The following is a 19,794-nucleotide window of genomic DNA, read 5'->3' on the forward strand; positions in this document are numbered from 1 at the left end:
ATCATATATGCAAGCAATCTTTGTAAGCACTGTGCAAGCATAAAGATTTTTACTCAGGATTTTAAAATGCTTCTCAGCTTCACCCTATACATTACTAATTGGGAAAGAAGTTGGTTCATTTAGAAAAAGATAAATCTAGGATAGTCCCTTTGGTGAAGTTGTTTGTTTAAATACCCCCTCCCCCCCCCCCCCCCAAATAAAGAAGGGGAAAAAGAACAAAATATAAAGAGAGAAACTAGGTGAGATTTGGTGAGAGAAAGATAAAATTTTTGGACAGAAGGTTCTGTGTCTACCTATCCATCTATTTTCTGAAGAAAGGACCCATCCAGTTGAATAACAATATGTACTATTTGTTGAATATCTACAATCACCATACACTTTACATACATTATCTCTACTTTTCACAGAAATGCTTCAGAACTGTAGAGAAGGGAATGGGTATTCAAAGATGAGTAAGTTTTAGCCCTAACCAGTTTGGCTCAGTGATCATAGCTTCAGTCTGTGGACTGAAGGGTCTCAGGTTTGATTCCAGTCAAGGGCACATACCTTGGTTGCAAGCTTGATCTCTGGCCCAGGTTGGGGCGAGTGTGGGAGGCAACCAATGGATGTCTCTCTCACATTGATGTTTCCCTCTCCCTCTTTCTCTCTCTCTCCCCCTTCCACTGAAAAGCAATGGAAAAAATATCCAGGCGAGGTTTAAAAAAACAAACAAAACAAAGATGTGTAAGTTTTATAAGTTTGCATTGCTGCAGTGGGTACAGACAGGTTCCAAACTCAGCTCTGTTTGATCCCAAAGCCTGAGCTCTTTCTACCAGACCACCCTGATCTTACTTCCCTGAGGAAGCTCACTGATCCTCCTCAGAAGCTACACAGCACCTGGGGCACCTGGATCACCTTCAAAATATGTTCAAAAAACAAAGAGCAGGGGTATTTCACAATAATTGGGAGTTGACTGGCCTAAAGGCCTATGGGCTAGACCTGTTAGAACTGTGCTGTGGCCTGGGCAGTCTCCCCAGAACAGGGTCCTCTATGGAGCACCCAGTAGGGAACATGCTTTGTCAAGTCTGAGCCCATCCAAAGGTTGGCACTCAAAATTATAAAGCGAGGGAGACGAAAGGAGCAGCTATATCATGACACTGTATAATTATTTTACAGTGGTGTAATACCTGCTTGGCTGCTGGTTAACCCACTGTACATGTCTGAAATGGAAGAATCCTTTGTAGGTGAGTGTAGGCCTGAATGGGGCATTCTTCATGGCAGTGTCTCAGCTGAGTGGCCTGGTCTGGGGGTCCCTGAAGTCACCACCACTTATGTTGAATTTGATTTCCACCCTTGATGGGAAAGGGCTCACTGGTCCTTAAGAGTGGCTTTCCCTTGCATGTGGCCAGGTGCCATCCCATCATTGGCACTAAGGCAGTATGTATTTGAAGATGATCATGGTGGTGAATGCTGGGAGCAGAGGGAGGAAACAAAGCGTCCCCTAGCAAGGGAGCTTTACTTGAGTGTCTAAAGCCCTGATTATACTTCAGCAGGCTAAACAAATACCCCATTTCCCTTTCAATAGAAAATCTCTGGTTTAGGGATAAAGCCATCTCTGGAGTTTTCCATGTTCTCCTGGGTTTTCCTCAGGAGGGAACAGGTATTAGGGGTTACAATGGAAAGGTAAGAGCTCCAGATGAAACGGGGCAGATTTCAAATTCCTTGGAGAATTTGCATTCATCTACTGATTTGACTAACCAGCTCCAAGCTGATGCAAATGACATGCAGGCTTTTATTAGGAGGAAGAGGCTGTGGGTGGGGAGGGGCTTGCAGACTTCTAACCTAGAGGGAGCTTCCTCCTGTGGGAGGCGGCAGGGGATAGATGGTCTGACTTCCCAGGTTGTGTTGAAAGGCATTCGACCTTATTTTGGTCAAGGTCTTGACTAAGGGCCACAGGTGTGCTGAGGAAGTAAAGTGGCAATTCAGTTGATTTGAAACCAAAGGTCTAATATCCCTCAGCGGTTGTCAGTGGGTGATTTTTTTCACTTGGAATTCTATAGAATGGGAAGGATAGAAATCGAGGGCTGGAAGGGCAGTGAATGTGGGTTGTGGGGAAGGCTTGGCAGGCAGGAAAGATGGAAGGGAACTAACATGTATGTGTTTGGATTGTTACGTGTTTTCTTCATTGAATCATTTCAACTGTGCTTTGAGGAAAGTAATTCTCCATGAAACTGAGGCCCAAACCTACAGTGCATTGTTGGAGATAGTGGTTAGATGGGACTAGAACCCAAGATGGCCACTGCTGCTCCTGTTGCTCTGGACAAAGATTCATCTGGACTGGAAAGAGGAGACTCTCAACCTGGTCACGTGTACTTTTCCCTTTTCTAAAGGAAGCAGGAGTCCAGCGTGAGCAAGATGGTCAGGAAGTGCCACTGCTGGACCTCTCAGTGTCCGAAACAGCCACGTTTGTAGGGCTTTAGGATGTGGCTTCCTCTAATGTCCCAGTCCCCATTCTAATGTCCCAGCCCTCAAACTGAACCCAAATCACATTGTTTTGTGCACACATGAGCTGAACCAGGATTTCCTAAACAGGAAGCAAAAAACAAAAATCAAGGAACCTTGCAAACCAATTTTAAATAGAACAAAACCTGCACATTTCCTGAAGCAATTGAACTGGAGCTAGGCCAGGTGAAAATATTCTTGGTGAACCTGAATCAAACCAATATTTCCCTTGGGTTGAGTCCACTGCCACAGGTAAATGTCACCGAGTGCTCAGGGGCCCGTGAGGCTGAGACTTGGCCTGGAGGACACCAGACTGGGGGCCCTGGCTCAGGCAGCTGTGGGGCGCTGGAGGGCTCAGGTAGCCCTCACCTGGCCGGGCCTCTGACTCCTCATCTGTAACGTGCTGGGGTTGCGCTCTTTCCACGGTGTTTGAACTACAACAAAATAAAACAGAAGCAGCGGAAACATTTTTTAGAAGGTAGCTCTGGGTGAAGCAGCTGTTCGTGGCTCAGCAGATCCAGAGTAAAATATAAAAATACTGTAATAAAAGGTAATATTTACTGCGCCGTGTACTTTTCTAAGCCCTTTCTCTGTAATAACTCAGTAATCCTCACAACCATCCCTCTGAAATAGGAACTATTATTATCATTATCCTAATTTTACATTTAAGGAAACAGGCACAGAAAGGTTAAGTGCATTGCCTGAGGCCACATAGCTAGTGAGAGGAAGGGTGGATTCGGATCCAGGCGTCCTGACTTGGATAGTACCGGTTTCACCGCTCTGCTCTGCTGCTCTCCTAGGCTGGCCAGCCAGGTGTGTGGGGCCCAGTCCCTGAGAGAGACACGAAATCAGAACGGAATAAATCAGAAACTTGGTACCAAGTGGACTCAGGTGTCTACCGGGGATTCCTGATGTGAGGGGCAAAATGCAAGGTGGCCGCTGAAGCCCACCTAGACAGAACACTCAGGTGGGCAAAACCCACATCCTTGTTAGTGCTGCTCTATCTCTGTGACAGCTTTGTCCCGGACACAACAGGTCACACCTTGATATTGCAGGCTCCTGCCCCTGTCCTGAGGCCCACTGCCTAAAACTGTTGCTTTGCCCATAGCTGCAGCAGGCTGAAGTTCTGAGGCCAAATGATGCAGCGTGTAGTGCTGTTTATCAGAAATGAGTTATTTTATTATCTAAAAACCTTTTAATATGCCTCCCAAAGGGAAGGAATATGAACTACAGAAGAGTGAAAGGTGTTTTTCCAACATGACAGAAGAAATAAATTTAAAACACATTTTTGAGGATGGTTTTATTATAGTAGACATGTATCTTTATCTTTTCTGTGTGAGTGACTAACACCACGCAGTTATGAATGGAAAGAGAACTGTCTTTCAAAATAGTTTCAGATAAAGTGAAAATGTGAAGATACGTTCAGTGCGTGTAATAAATTTATTTTATGCATAAAAGAAATGCATTTTCTCCCAGTCTGTGGCTTGCAGTTTCACTTTCTTAATGGTATTATTTGAAGAGCACTTTTTAATTCTGAAGTCTAATTTGTCAGTTTTTTTCTTGTATGGATTGTTTTTGGTGTCATATCTAAGAAACCTTTGTGTAATCTAAAGTCACAGAAATTTTCTTTGTCTTCCCTTCCTCATTTCAAACACTTATTGAGGTACACTTGTGCCAGGCACCCTGTAAGGGGCTGGTCATATTTAAGTGCACAAAACACTCTTTTCCCCCTGAGAGCTCTGGTAGGGGACAGAGGCACGTGAGCAGTCCATCGTAGGCAGGCACTCGGCTGCTTTTACAGAAGCACTTGTAGCTGGGACACCAAGGAGGGCATGCGTAGCGCTGTCAGAGCCCTCGGAGGAGGCAAAGGTTGACTCAGGTGGTCTAACATGGGATCTCATGACCAAAACTCTGGTTGAAGGGAAAGTCACAGAGATCCTCAGAGGACTGCAGAAGTGTTGCTAAGGAGGGTTCGGGGAGGAAGGGAATAGTCTTCTACTGCCTTGGAAGGGATCAGGCAGAACTTACTTGATTTTTACTAGCAGAGATCTACCTCTCTAATCTAGCAGGGCTGAAGTCCTTAATTAAAAGAAAGAAAAAGAAAAGAAAAAAAAGATGAAATCTGTAAGTGCTGACAGCAAGGACACTGCCCCAAGGTTGTCCCCATTTAATGTCAACATCTCAGGCAGTTTGGATGGAAGGGCTGCTCATCTGTCTTGTTATCTTTTGGAAAGACAAGAATGGAATCGTCAGCTTTGTACCTCCTTACAGTGATCAAGGCTGGTCTTTCTAGAGGCTGAAGGAGAGGCAGTGACACCACGAGTTTTCACTCCCATCAGGATGAGGGCCGTGAGGCAGCTGGTCATGAGCACCAGTATTAAGGTCTAGCTCATGACCAGCTGTTCTTCCACCTGGCGAGGAGGAGGCTTATGATCATGATGTTTATTCTTGTTGCTGCCCTAAAAGTTGAACAAGCAAAACTTTCACAGAGCAGGATTGGCCCCGGGTACTATTCTAGGAGGAACTGGCAAAGAAATACAATAAAGACAGAGGCTAGCTCAGTTTTGCACTAGGGTCAGAATCTCAGGGCTCGAAGGGAGAGCACTGGTCTCCTGCTGCTCCAAGTGTGGTCTGAGGACCAGCAGCAGTAAGTTACCGGGGAACTTGTCAGAAATGCTGACTCTCAAGCTCACTCTGAGAAGGTAGAAGAATAATCTTCTGCCCACATTTCCCAAGATATTATTACAGGCAACATCTGTTTTTTATCAGGGTCCCCAGGTGATTTGCAAGGACTTTTCAGGTTTGATAAGCACTGGTCTAGTCCAGTGGTTCTGGCGTCCCTGCAAATACCCCGGCTGAGTGGTCATCTGGGCTCAGCTTAGTTATTCCAGGGACAGTCAGTCAAGGTCAGTCAGAACGACCCTTCTCCTTTCCTTTTTGTATTAGGCTGGCTAGGCAGATCAATGGACTTAAGTGAATAAATTGCTGTGCTCTAATTTGCAAGGGCAGGTCAGCTGTTAAGAGTTGCCCTTTAAAACAGCTCATTTTCATAGCGAATGCGTCGCTTAAAAGGTTTGAAGAAGGCAAGAAGAGGACTTTGGTGTGTGACTGTGTGTCCGTGTAGCCTTATTCCCAGCATATCTAGTATCAGGGGAGTGCAGCATTATTTTGTGTACTATTAATGCAAATTAGCTGTCATCAATTATTCTGTGTACTGTTTAAATGGCCATTGCTTTTCATACTAAGATGAACACACTGATGCTAGCAGTTCCCACACATTAGTGTGTCTCAGATTCACCTGGAGAGGTTGTTAAACCAGATTGCTAAGCCCTACCGCCTAAGTTTTTGGTTTAGTTTATGGGGTGGGAACTGATATTTTGCATTTCTAGCAATTCCCAGGTGATGTTAATGCTGGATTATAGAAAAAGGAGTTTCAGATGCATTCCTAGCACCACAGGAAACACCTAGACCCTTATTATTTGTACTGTGCTCTGATGATACAGCATATAGGCCAAATTTCAGCCATCCATCCAAGGTCATGGGAGTCAAGAGTACCTGGGACAACCTAAATACCGAAACAAACTAACAACATTCTCTGAGACGACTGATTTCAAACTTCTGCTTCCCACACCTATATCTGAGTTGCTAACAGAACGTTAATTTGCTTCATTTTCCATTCTTCTCTTAGTTTCTACCCACCGCTCACGGAAAATATAGTCCTGGTCGTTTGATGTTGAAATGATGTGTCTACAGGTTGGCAGGTGTCTCCACTGGCCAGTGTTGCTGAGACATTCTAAGGATGGGGCCGGCTCTGAGCTGTGTGATGACATCCAGGGCACTATGGTCCTGGCTGTAAGTATGAACTTGACCCATATTTATGCTCTCATCACCTATAGGCTCACATCTGTGACTTCAGTAGAGTTAAGGAGCAGTTATATTGTGAAGAGACCTGAGGTCCTTGAACTCTGGGAATTGCCTCACTCTTCAGTGAACTGGTAAGTCTTCGGCACAGCACAGGACCCAAGCATCTCTGCTCGGGGTTCCTTCTGGTGAATTTCCCCACCTGTGGCAGCTCTCAGCTTTGAACTGTTTGCTCTGACCTTGCTGGAGCTGCCCGTCTACAGATCGCCTGCAGACAGCTCTATGACAGCAGCTTCCTGCCTATAAAAATCTATGACTGCATTTTATACTGTAATTGAGTGGAGATAGGATTTACCTTATTGGAGCACCTTGCCTGTCTGACTCCATTTCATCTTATTAATAAGAACAGAGACCTGGGATTTTTTTTTTTTTTTAATAAAAAATTTATTGAGATGATGCAATTATAGGCTTTTCTTTAAAAATTATTTGCAACTCACTGGCCCTGAGAAAAGGCATTTTTTTTTTTGTATTTTTTTCTTTTTATTACATTCATTTGATTCAGTCCCTTATAAACCCCACACCTCATAAAGAACGAGATTAGAAATTAAACCAAAGGGAAAAAAAAGAAAGAGAAATTCTAGATTCATTCTGGTTTGCAGGTGGTTGCAGTCACAAAGAGGAGTCTTCAAGACTGTTCACTTGGCGTGTGTGAAAGATCCAGGGAGTTTGCAGCTGTTTAGTGTTGATGCACGTGGAGTCAAGAGCACTGGGTTAGTCTTCGGTGGTTTTATTGTGTCCCCTCCTTCCCCTGCCCTGGCTTCCTTGTGTCACTCCGTGCATTCCAGGTTTCTGCCCAGAAGAGGAGCAGGCTGAGTGGGTGAAAACTAACTAGCACCGAATGCCTGGGCAAAGAAAACTGCCCTTTGTTTTTTGTGTATTTTCCCAGACCTTTTATCTCCAGCCTCCTGGGTGGAATGGGTCAAACGGGGTACGATAGGGCTAGATCCCACACCTGACTCTGTCCCTGGCACGCTGTCTGCTCCTAGGGCAAGTCATACATAGTACCTCTCTGACACTCAGGTTTCCCTTCTGCACAAGGGAGTTAGTATTTCAGAAATGTATTCAGTGTTGGAGCCCAGGCAGGGAAAGGTGGAAATGGTGGTGACTTAGTCATTTAGGTAAATCCTGCCACAGCCTTTAAGTCTCAGCTAAACCTACATTCTCAGTGTAAAAAGACAATGGGTTTAGAGGGCTCCAAAGATACTGTTGAAATGAGCAAACCCATCACTGTTATTCCTCTTTTCCTGCGAGGGACTCCCCCACCCAAGACCTGGAACAATGGAGATGCTGCCTTACGCCAGGCCGAGTTGCCTTGGGACAAAAAGATCTTAGAGATCATGGTACTTCCACATAGCCAGTCCAGCCAACTGCCACTGCTATCTTCCGATGGAGAGGAGGCAACCTGGCTAACTCAAGGTGCAGGGAGAAGATGCGAGAAAATTTCAAGACACAAGTGACCGCGTCCATTCCAGATACAGCTGGAAAAAGCTCTCCTCTCCCTAGGGGCTTTTCTTCTACATTTTCCTTTCCCAATTTCTGATCTTGCAGGCCAAGAATCCCCATCATGGGTACAGGGAAAGACCAACTATTTAGGTCACAGACGTGCTCTTAACTTGGTCCCAGGTGGAACTTTCATCACCCCTCGTACGTAGTGCTGAAGTGAGAAATGACATGCCGGATGGATTCTGCAGGGGGAACGCGAGCCCTCGGAGGGCAGGACTGTGCCCAGGTCATTTCCGAATCCCTCACAGGGCCTAACAGGTGCTTCGTCAAGGTTTGCTAGTTTCAGCCTGGAATCTCTGGGGTCTGCAGTGTGTGAGCACTGTACCCCGGTGTCAGCACGGCCCAGGTATTCTCTCAAAAAACGAATGGGAAGGTCTTTTGTGGTTAAGGGAATCAGTAGAAGATCATTACTGGTAATACCTGGATGGGAAATCAAGACTATACTGGAATTAGCACCTTCCATTTCTTCCTTAAGTGGCAGAGGGTGTCATCCTAAGTCTTACATATTCTCATAGGATATTGCTTTAAATACAAAAATCCCTGGGGCAAAAGGGCATTTTCCTCCATAATTCAACTGTAAGATTCTTGGAATAGAAAGTAGCCTGAGTCCTCATGCCTGGGGGAAGTGGGCAGAATGACATGTCCTCACCTCAGGGAAGAGCAGCATGCCCTGGTATCTGATTTCATCATCACACAAAGGGCCCCAGTAAAAACACAGCTTTCTCTCCAGTCCTTAAACTCAGTGGCTTTCACAGCTTGCCAGGTATTTGGCTCCATCTCCCCCTTCGAGAGAGAACTTTAGTCCCCTCTGAGGTCAGAGGGCGTATCACGGTGTGGGGCTGAACGCTGCTGAGACATCCGGGCCATGCTGGGAGCAGGCTGCACCTCACCATCCAAGCCAACGCAGACTGAGCCCTCACAAAGGGAGCCTCTAGCCTCTCAAGGACGGCCCTGGCCTCACTGCGAGCCTGATATTCTGGACGTCAGCATGGGTGGAGCGTGTGACGGTGGGAGCGGCTGGCCACCTCCATGTGTCTACATGTGGTCCGGTAAGAGGCGGGAACAGAGCAAGACTGAAGAGCCCGATTAGCTCCTCAATTCCAGTGTCCTTAAACCATAGTCAATCTATTGGGCCCTCCCACCCCAGACTGGCATACCTGTCAGTGGGCTGGGGGAGAAAGCTGTGTGCCTGATTCAGCTCAGAAGTGGCTGCAGGAGAGGCCAGGGATCTTGCAGCGTCACCTGGGACCCGCTGCTGACAGTCACTCATGTGCCCTGGGGAGCTGGGAGATGCTCACTCAACCGAGCCCAGGAAACAGAGGGAAACGGGGAGGGGTGCTATGTAAGGCAGGTCTAATCTTTTGAATTAAAAACACACAGTGCTCCTAATACTGGATTCTGAGCCTGACTGTAAGAGTCCATTTAGATGGCTAGGAAAGGAAAGCAAATCTCAACAGCTCTCTAAAAATGTTATCATCAAAAGCACTAGGGGTGGCACTTCCCTCACTTTCCAAGACACTATCGACCTTATTCTGAGGTGAGAAAGAGCCACGAGTGGGTCCATTCTGAAACACAGCTATGGAAGGACAGAGGAAACGGTAATGTATCTGCAGGATTTCCTGCCTGCCCAGGCTGGGCAAGCACTGGTAGCGACGGAGACTACACACTCCAGTCCTCCCCTCTCCAATGCCCTGTCCTATGGGGACCGGGAAACTTTTCAAAAGCCTAGGAATGGGGGGGGGGGGGGGCGTGAAGAGACGTTAGGTGAGGACATGGAACTGACCACAAGATGGCCTTTGGGCTGGAGCACGACCCTTCCTGCCTCACTGGCCTCTGTAACCTGCTTTGGGATAAGAGTCCCACTGCAGAGTTTTCACTGTTTCTGGACCATCAGGCCTGTGTGGGCTTTTCGGATTTTCCACTTTGTAGCCCTTACAAGCTGACCCCAAGGCGCTGGGGCTTCCATCCTAGTCTGAGGCTCTGTGGACTATGGTGCTGCGTGGCCCTCAGAGCCGTGTCTGCGGGACTAACACTCATCTATGTCCCGGGAGGACAGCAGCAGCTCGGATGTTTGGGACTCCCTCGGACAGGTGGCCAAATACAGGGATGTGGGTTTAACGGTGCCGGCCTCAAAGCAGCCAGACCACCAATTCTGTTTAGATGCCCATCGCTCCCCAGACTCTCCAAGAGGCTGAACTCAGGGGTTGGGGGGACAAGGAAGGAGAGAGGGCAGGAGAGAGAAAATGAGAGCTCTCTCCTTTTCACTTTATCTTTTTCAAAAGCATTTTTCCCCCCCAGCCAACATCCAACAGCAACAGGAACAGACCTGATCCATGTGGCAGGAGAAAGAGGAGCCTGAACCCTTTTGCAAGTACTCTCTTTCCTGACCAGCTGGGTTTGCCGCACTTTGTGAGATTTGCGATATATATATATAATAGATATATATTTCCATAGGAAAACAACCTTGGATGTCTTCCCCTAGATGAATGATGAAAAGTCAAACTGCATGGTCTTAAAAAAACAAAAACAAAAACACCATGAAACTAACAACAGGTGGGAGGGTGAGGGTGAGGAATTACAGATGGACAGATTCTGGGTGAGCAGGGAGCATGAAATGCGAGACCCAGGCTCGTGCCGTCGGCCAGAATTCCAGCCCCGCCTTTGCTGGGTGGTTTGTCTAAGGTGCTCTGAGGTCCCTCCTGGTATGCAAGAGGAGCGTCACCCCCATGCCTGGGCCCCTTCCTTTCCTCCTCTCCTCAGCCCGCCTGCTCTGTCCCGCCTCCAGCAGTCCTCATGGGCAGCAGTGCCCTTGGCTGCGGCCACTGAGATGGGGGTTGGTGCCTTCAGCATTCATCTTCTTGGTATATTTGTTCATCCAGCTCCTGGGACTCAAGGTGCTCCAGACGGTCTGTTCGGCCACTCATGATTTCATCTGGGGTCTTCATAAACCTTTGGAAGAGGAAATGGAGGAGTAGAGAGATGACATTTTCCTAAAGTTGTTTTCACCCCGAACACAAAACTAAACAGAAAGGCCTCATCACCTCATGTAGCTGGAGAGCTACTGAACCCAGCTGTTAACGCTGACCCACTGCAGTCAGAAAAGGCACCCCTTTCCCTGACCACCTGAAAAATGGTGAAAAAACTATAAAAAACTGCTAGGATGATGGCAAGGTAGGGAGCACCCACAGGAGCTGTGCAGTGCACTCCCGCAGGACTAAGCGAGGGAACCCTGTACAGCTCGCTTATCTGTGTTTATTTTTAGAGAGTTGCATTTTATAAGAACCCATGAGAGCTGTAGATCCACTTCCATCCTGAACTGTGAGTCCAGGGAATGGTATTCAAAACTTGATTTTAACTCAAAGGATACAATTAAATGCTGAACTGAAAATTCTGATCACAGGGCCGGTTAGTAGCGGTGCTTTGGGAAATCAGAAAGGCAAAAGAAAGTATTTTTTATGTTAACACTGATGCACTCAAAATGTTAGCGATGAGTCCCCTTTAGTCTGGCTTCCTTTGCAGCCAGGTGCCTGCAGCAAGCCTCGCCTTCTTGTTCATTGGGTTTGCTTGGAAATAACTTTGGTGATAAGTTTCAACCATGATTTATGTGGCTCCAGAAGGCAGCCTAGATGCAAACGCTCTGCCCTACTGTGGGAGTGCCCTTTCCACAGCCCCACTCTGTGCTGGCACACCTTTCCCTTCCCTTATACTCCGCCCTGCACCAGATGAACCTTCTTAACACACACATTTTCTCTCTCATCCTTCCATGTCCAAAAGCCTATGATGACCAGGTCAAGGATACACTCTCTGGCCTGTGCATGGGCCCTTTGTCACCTCACCCAGGAAGCTCTTGGTTCCCACTGTTTACTAGTGTGAACCCTCTGTCCCTGTCTGGCTGGTCTTCTCCCTCCTACAGTCATGGCTCGTGCCACCCTCCAAACCTCCAGCTTTGCCGTATTCGAAACCCTCTCTACTCCTTCCACTGTCTGAGCCCTCCTTCTTTGAGCTGTCTTGTCATCAGAGAGCTGCGGATGGCACCAGTGTGCACCGAATCCTTCCTTCCCCCAACTCCCATACACCTGGTACAGAGTACCACAGTTTAACACTCCGCTTGAATACATCCTGGGTTTTATATCAAGAGGCCTTCATTTTGTGGCAAGTCTGGCTTGCAATACTCATTTTCTCAAAAATGACTAATGTCCTTCACTAACAGCACTATTCTTTCCTTTTTATCTTGTTGAAAATCACTATCGGAAACCTATGAACTTTCCAACTACCACTACTTTTACTTTCTGCCCATCTTACTGAGATTCTCAGGCAGTACAACCTGTAGTGTCTGAAGTCTGTCTTTCCTTTCCTTTCTTTTTAAAATTTTTATTTATTTTTAAATCTCAACAGAGGATATTTTTCCATTACCTTTCAAAGAGAGTGGAAGGGAGAGAGAAACATCGATGTGAGAGAGACACATCGATTGGTTGCCTCCCGCACAAGCCCCGACTCAGGGCTGGGGATCGAGCCTGGGATCAAGCCTGTAACTGAGGTATGTGCCCTTGGCTGGAATCGAACCCAGGGCTCTCAGTCCATGGGCTGACGCTCTAACCACCGAGCCCAATGGGCTAGGGCTGTCTTCTCCCTTTTCTCCCCTAGCTAAAACTCTCTCCTCAGCATCTGAAGTCACTAACGATTTCCTCCAGGCCAAGTCCACAGATACGCTATATTTGGCCCTTCACACTACCCCTCCCTTCTTTAGACTACTTTTCCATATTAAGCTTCTGATATTCAGTGCTAGACTTATCAAGAAATATTTATTGTAAGGCTCCATAAGGTGTAAGACAGAATTACACAAAATATAACCCTCTGCCTTCTAGAGGCTTATGACCTAGTTGTGGGGAGAAGGACTTCACTATTAAAAATGGGGGTCACGATGTGGTTTAGGGCCAAGGGAGTCCAAGAGATGACAGAAGAGGAAATCTGTATGTTTGAGCAGTTGATGAAGGCCTCATAAAGGCAGCAGACTTGAAGTGGATCTAGAGGGTATATATATATACACACACACATACACATATATATGTATGTATACATATATATAAATATATAACAAGCAAGAGTTAAAGGGGTACGTGAATTCCCTGATAAAGGGAATTGTATTTGTGTTGTAGGGTAGCTGGCAGTGTGTATTATGAATTCAGGGGGCAGGAGAGTGGGCAAAGGTAGAAAGAGAATGTTGAATTAATCTGGGCATGAATCTGAAGCCTAGATATCAGTCTCCATTGCTTGGGAAGCAATAATCCTTTTGCCTTTCCCTAATCTTCCAAATCTCAAGAAAGTGCTTGTAATTTGGTGGACTCCAGCCTGGAACCTACTGGTAAGAAATCTTGGGTCATGTGATTCCTTCAACACAGAACGGAGCCAATGGACAATTCAGTACAATGACCGACTTGGATATAGGAAGAGCCAAAGATAACTATACTGTCAAGGTTGGTTGCTTAAAACAATGATGATGCCACTGATGAAAAACAAGAATTCTGAGGGGAGGAGGGTATTTCTAGTATGTGAAGGTCTGTCTTGAATGTTTCATGTCTGAGATACTAACGTCAAATTTAACTGGGCATGTTCTATAAGAAGCTCTTGGAAATTCAGATTTGAAATTTCAGGGAGATTTGAAAGCTGGATACAGAGGTTTATGAGTCTAACCACTGAGGTGACAGTTCAAGCTGTGTAATGGGATCAGCGCATTCAGGAAAAGCCTTCAGAGGAAGAAGAGAAGCCAAGGACTGAATTTGGAAAGAAGGATGAACGGACGGCATCGGCACAGCCAAAAAAAGGAGGGCTCTTTTTTACTTCCTTCCCTTCTGTTTCCATCCCTTGAACAGACTTTTCCATTTGTTTTCAAGATCTCAACTGTTTTTACTACCCCTTCCTAACTCTAAAGCCCAGGTTCCTTGCTCTTTCCGGTGAGCTCTTATGCTCATAGATAGTGTCCTTTCCTACCTGTATATAAATAATTCCAAAGCCACATCTCCAGCCCCATCTATAAGTCTTCTCTGTCCCACCTGCCAAAACCCATAACCTCAGGTTGTTTGTTGATCCCATTTTCTCTCAGCTTTCAGTTGGCCTCACCATGTCAATGACCTGCTCTGCTTCCCCTGACTGGTCCTTTAGATCCCTTCTTCTTCTGCTTCTAATTCTCCTTTCTTACACTGTACTTGGGATCACAATCTATGTGGTAGTTTAAATGGCTGGGACTCAGCTGTGAGGAATCCTGGGAAGACGTATGTCTAGGGCAACAGCTTTCAGACTTATTTCTGGTGACAGTGCATTGTAATAAATACATTTTACATCATGACTCATCACACACACACACACACACACACACACACACACACACACCCCTGAAACAAAATTTTCATGAACCAACAGTCCCTCTTAATTTCATGTGATACAGTCTGATATTTTCAACTCTATCCTATTCTAATCAATTCTGTTCTATTTCTTTAAAAAAAGTTGTGACTGGTCCAGCCAGGCGTGGCTCAGCGGTTGAGCACTGACCTAGGATCCAGGAGATCTCGGTTCGATTCCGGGTCAGGGCACAGGCCCGTGTTGCAGGCTCGATCCCCAGTCGGGGTCGTGCAGGAGGCAGCCCATCAATGACTCTCTCATCATTGATGTTTCTATCTTTCTTTCTCCCTCTCCCTTTCTCTCTCTGAAATCAATAAAGATACATTTTTTTAAAAAAAAAGTTGCGACTGACTCATTACATCTATTTCATGATTCACTCACAGGTAACGACGGCAGTTTGACCAACACTGGCTTACAGGGCTGGTACCCTGGGAGTCTAGGTTTAATTCCTTGCTTTGCCATTGACAATATACTCTGGTTGCTCCCTTTAACTACCCTGGATATTAATGGCAGATAATATACTATTTATTCATTCCATGATTTTAAAGGTGAGTCAGACTGCATTTACTTAGTTTTGGTTTTACTGCAGGACAGACATAAGTAAAAAACAAATTATTTTTTCTTAAACGCAAACAAACCAGTACCTGGTATCCGATTTGCAGCCACAATGGCTTTGAGTATCCGATAGGCAGGTAGAGATCTTAACAGTCTCCCTCCTCCCTCTCAATTTAAAGAAAACAATATCCTCCCAAAAGAAGGAAAGGAGAAAAAGGAAGTGCTACCTGAACAAAAGCCTTTGTCCTGGCTCCTTCCTGATAATGTTTAGTTTGTAGTAGTGGCGCAGGGCTCTGGACATTTTCTCATAGGTCATGTTTGTTCTGTTCTGTTTGTTCAAAGGAGGAAGAGAGAAAAAAAGCACAAAGACACAATGAAATGAACCTCAGAAAAGCACTGGGGGAGCTGCTAAAATAAAAGCTCTTCAGCGGCTCCCGTGGCCCTGCCAGTTTGGGAAAGCTACCTGCTAATCTGCTGCCTCCCAGGCCCTTAGTTCCCAACCCTTTGCTTTCACCTCGGTAGCCACCGAGATTTCTCCTAGTGAATCACCCTTTGTCAGAAGTCCTGGAGCTCTGGCTAATAAGGCAAATCCCACAGCGACCTCCCTATTTCCTTTCCCAAGCCTGCGCTCTGCCATGCCTGAGGAATTTCCTGCAGGTTCCCACTATCTGTGGGCCATCCTTCACCTTCTGACCCACAGAGAACTTCTGTTTTCTTTTTTGTTGCAGTGACCTTTTTCAAACTGCATTTCTTGTCTGTCGTTTCAAGGAAGGGATTTTTGTTGTTTTAAAATCCTGTTGTGGAAGCAGGAGTACAGTGGTTGCGAGCCCTGGGGCTATGGCACCATGTGGGAGTCCCAGGGATTTTTCTTAGGGACTCATTCATGGAAGTGGCTGGCAGTGGCCCAGCCATATTCGGCCACGGCCTGCATCAGGTCCTCCAAGGCTGCAGCCAGGGCAGAGTGTGGTTGGCTGTGGTCCCTTGTTCCCCCCTCATTTGGCTGACCTGGAGTTGTGCCACCCTGCCACCTTGCTGGCTTTGCCCCACATCGACCTGTTGTCTGTGGTTGGGCCTGAATCTCAGTTACTTGCTTTTTTTAAAAGTAGGAATACAGTCTGGCTGGCATGGCTCAGTGGCTGAGTGTTGACCTATGAACCGGTGGTCACTGGTTCAATTCCCGGTCAAGACACATGCCCGGGTTGTAGGCTTGATCCCCAATAGGGGAAATCAAGTAGGAGGCAATCAATCAATGACTCTCATCATTGATGTTTCTCTCTCTCTCTCCCTTCTCTCTCTCTCAAATCAATAAAAACATATTTTAAAAAAAGTAGGAATACAGATTTATTTAGGGGTTTTTTTTGGGGGGGTGCTCTTTGCTCTATTTATTTTTTTGTGGTAAGAACACTTAACATGAGATCTACCCTCTTAACATTTTTAGTGCATAATACATTGGTGTTAATATAGGTACAGTGTTGCACAGCAGATCTCTGGAAGTTATTCATTTTGCTTAGAGGAAACTTCATACCTATTGACTATTAACTCCTCATTTCCCCCTGCCCCAACCCTCGTAATGCCATTCCACTCTTTGATTCAATGAATTTGCTTATTTTAGATTCCTTATATAAGAGGAATTGGGCAGTATTTGTCTCTCTGTGATCTGCTTATTACACTTAGCATAATGTCCTCAAGATCCATCCATGTTGTTGCATGCTGAAGAATTTCCTTCTTTTTTAAAGCCGAATAATATTCTATTGTATGTATTGACCAGTTTCTTTATCCATTCATTCATGGATGGACATTTTGGTTGTTTTATCTAATTTTTACATCTACACAGTTGAACAGTTTTCCTAACTCTAGAAGGCTTTATCTTTTAAATTCCACTCCCTCTTCCCCGTGTGGGTAACTGTGGGGCAATCCTACTCCTTGCACTGTCTGCTTTTAAAGGGGGATGTTTTAGAGTCAGAATGGAAGTCTTTTCCATGGGAAATGGGCTTTCGGGAACATGGGAGTTTCTCACTGAGCAGAACAGAAACCGCGCTTTGGAAGGCTCCCTTGTGCGTCAGAGCCCCACGCGCTTCCCTGTGACCAGCTCCCAATGCTGGGCACAGGCGCGGGTGACGGGGCCAGGTCAGGGGAGCTTCTCGGCCCTCAGCCCTACCAGACCAGGATGTGCTGAGCTCACTGGCACCTGGCCTCAGTAACAAACGGAAAGGGGCATCTTTAATGATCTCCTTCCCTTCGCAACTGTCTAATTGTTTGCCCAGTAAGGAAGAAACTAAATAATTACGGGCAGACTTAGGAAGCAGGAGACAGACAATTATCCTCCAACCCCGAGATAAAGGCTTTATTTTGGCACTCGTTTACAGAGCAGATATCTGCTGCCCTTTTACCTTATGGTTTCCCCACAGGCGAGCCAGTCCATTGGGATCCACTATCCGGAATATTTTGGATTCTTTGTCTTCCCATCGGATGAAGTTTTCGTACCGGCTGTCAGAAAGCAACTGATAGACGTAATCCCAAAGCAGTCTACAGTCTACAGAGGAAAAGAGCAAGAAAACATTGTTGAAAAGGGTTCTTGTTGACACTATGGCCAAGAAGCAGGAAACCGTCGAGTGAGTAACTGCTTTTGCCTATTTGGATGGACGGCCTACTTTCCACGTCTGACAGGGAGGAGATCTATGCCCACTGGGGCCTGTGGTGTGGTGCGGGGGAGGGTGACCTCTGTCCTGTGCAGGCCTTAGAGACCATCCAAGCCAACTGCCTCCTTCCACAGAGGGGGACACAGTGACTGGAGAGAGGAAGTGATTTGTCCATGGTCAGTCATGACCAATAACCTGAACTTGAGCAGAGCCCACAGGAGAGAGCGAGCGAGAGAACCAGCTCAAACTGCAAATGCACTGGCTCTGAAAGTGGGCTGGCAGGGTGACAGGGCAGGAGGCGAGGCCCAGTGCTCCGGAGAGCAGGGTGGTATAGTGGTGGCGTTAAGATGACTTTGGTGTTGGAGGGTGACACTGAAGGGATGAAGACAAGAGGACTGGGGTTGGCTAAAAATGGCAGAAAGAGCAGCATGATGAGTGAAAGGCTGTGGGGAAAAGAAAAACATTATGTGATTTAGTGACTCGGACCAGCATGTTTTGTTTTGTGTTTTAAGAATACAGATATTCTCACCCTACTAGCATGGCTCGGTGGTTGAGCATCGGCCCATGAACCAGGAGATCAGAGTTTGATTCCTGGTCAGGGCACATACCCAGGTTGCAGGCTCGATCCCCAGTAGGGGGCATGCAGGAGGCAGCCAATCAATGATTCATCATTGATGTTTCTGTCTCTCTCTTCCTCTCCCTTCCTCTCGGTGAAATCAATAAAAATATATTAAAAGAAAAAAAGAATACAGATATCCTCACTACAGCATACTTTGGAGGTCTTTAAAACTGTTTTATTATGACGGAAGCAGGGTAGAAAGAAACCCAGTACAACAGATGCTTGATTATTTGGTCAGGCAAGCAATAGTTACCAAGTGAGTTAGCACAGGCCAGACCCTGTGCTAGACCTCGCCTTTTAGCTGTGGGTTGGCAAATTCAAAGAGAAGACACATACTGCATGCCTCTCCTTTGTTCTAGTGCTCCCTGGGGGTTTGTGCCATAATGGTATGTGGTTTACCCTCTGGCAGAGCCTTGACAGGTAGGTGGAGGGAGACTGGTGCTTTCTAGGTCTAGCTGGTGTTGGACTGGCCTCCAGATGAGCATAAGAGACCCAAATTCCAGGAGTTCGCTGTTGACTCTGGGAGCTCTGCTAGGCAGTACCAGCATGACTGGTAACAGCTGATGAATCACAGGATGCCGTGTATGTGCTCGGCACTCTGCACACGTTATTTCTAACCCTCTCACCCCCGAGGTCCTGGGATTTCAACCCGGAGGCTCCTGCACTACAATGTGCTCACTTCCTTCTGTTGGGCAAGGCCTGGGAGACCCGGGAGGGAGTGTCTGGGTTAGACTTGGAGTATCCTGGAGCCAGCACGTTCACCCCCAGAGCAATGAACACACCCTTCTCTGGAGTATATTTACAAGAGGAACTTGTACATTTACAAGGGTCACCTTGGGCGAGTTTCTTGAATCCCCCTGAGGTTCTGTTTCCTCATTTATGAAAAGGGACAAGCAACACTTACTTGATAGCAATGATTTTCAACCTTTTTCATCTCACGGCACACATAAACTAAATACTAAAATTTTGGGGCACAACAAAAAATATATTTTTTGCTGATCTTACAGAAAAGTAGGTATAATTTTGATTCATTCACACCAGATAGCTATTTTTCTGTTGGCTGTTATATATATACACATATATATATTTAAAAATATATATCTATTGATTTCAGAGAGAGTAAGGGAGACGAGAGTCATTGATGGGCTTCTTCCTGCATGCCCCCTGCAGGGGATTGAGGCCAAAACCGGGACATGTACCCCCACCTGGAATCGAACCTCAATCGCCTGGATCCTAGGTTGACGCTCTACAGCTGAGCCATGCCCGGCTGGGCTGCTGTCATTTTTTTATGTGACAATCTAAGGGGAAAGAGGTCAGTGCCCCTGATTAAATAGTCAGGTGCTGCATGTTCTAAAAATTCTTTTGGCACACCAGTTAAAAATCGCTGGTTTACAGGATTATTGGATGAGTGATAATGCGAGTGAAGAGAAAGTCACGAAAGTAACAATGGTATTTTTCGGTGCTGTTTGCAGGCACTGTGCTGTGTATTCTGTGAGTCACACTTGATCCCTGCGGCACTTGTTGAGGCAGGTGCTATTGCTGTTGCTATTTTATGGACAAGCAAACTAGGGCTCAGAGGGTTTGGTAGTTGACCCAAAGGGCACAGCTCATGAGGGACACAGAATTGTAGGCTCTACGTGACTCGGAGGCCTGTGCTGAGCCGCACTGCCCAATGAGGTT

At 46.3% G+C, this 19,794-nt stretch overlaps 1 protein-coding gene across 5 annotated transcripts in view; it reads right to left on the bottom strand.

The window, feature by feature from the left end:
• Positions 1-6,779: 6,779 nt before the first annotated feature.
• The window catches only part of ETV6 (ETS variant transcription factor 6), a 343,221-nt gene continuing 330,206 nt past the window's right edge, over positions 6,780-19,794 (bottom strand). For 3 of the 5 annotated variants that reach the window (XM_081124906.1, XM_081124903.1, XM_081124902.1), the window contains exons 7-9: positions 17,247-17,389; positions 15,084-15,184; positions 6,780-10,854 (exon numbers count right to left, since the gene is read on the bottom strand). In XM_081124906.1, the coding sequence (XP_080981032.1) occupies positions 10,749-10,854; positions 15,084-15,184; positions 17,247-17,389 (350 nt within the window). In that variant the 3' untranslated portion in view covers positions 6,780-10,748. The remainder of the gene's footprint in view (positions 10,855-15,083; positions 15,185-17,246; positions 17,390-19,794) is intronic. The other 2 variants (XM_081124905.1, XM_081124904.1) reach the window with 1 other exon arrangement.

Source organism: Miniopterus schreibersii (genome assembly GCF_964146895.1).
Source record: "Miniopterus schreibersii genome assembly, chromosome: 2".
Lineage (NCBI taxonomy): Eukaryota > Metazoa > Chordata > Mammalia > Chiroptera > Miniopteridae > Miniopterus > Miniopterus schreibersii.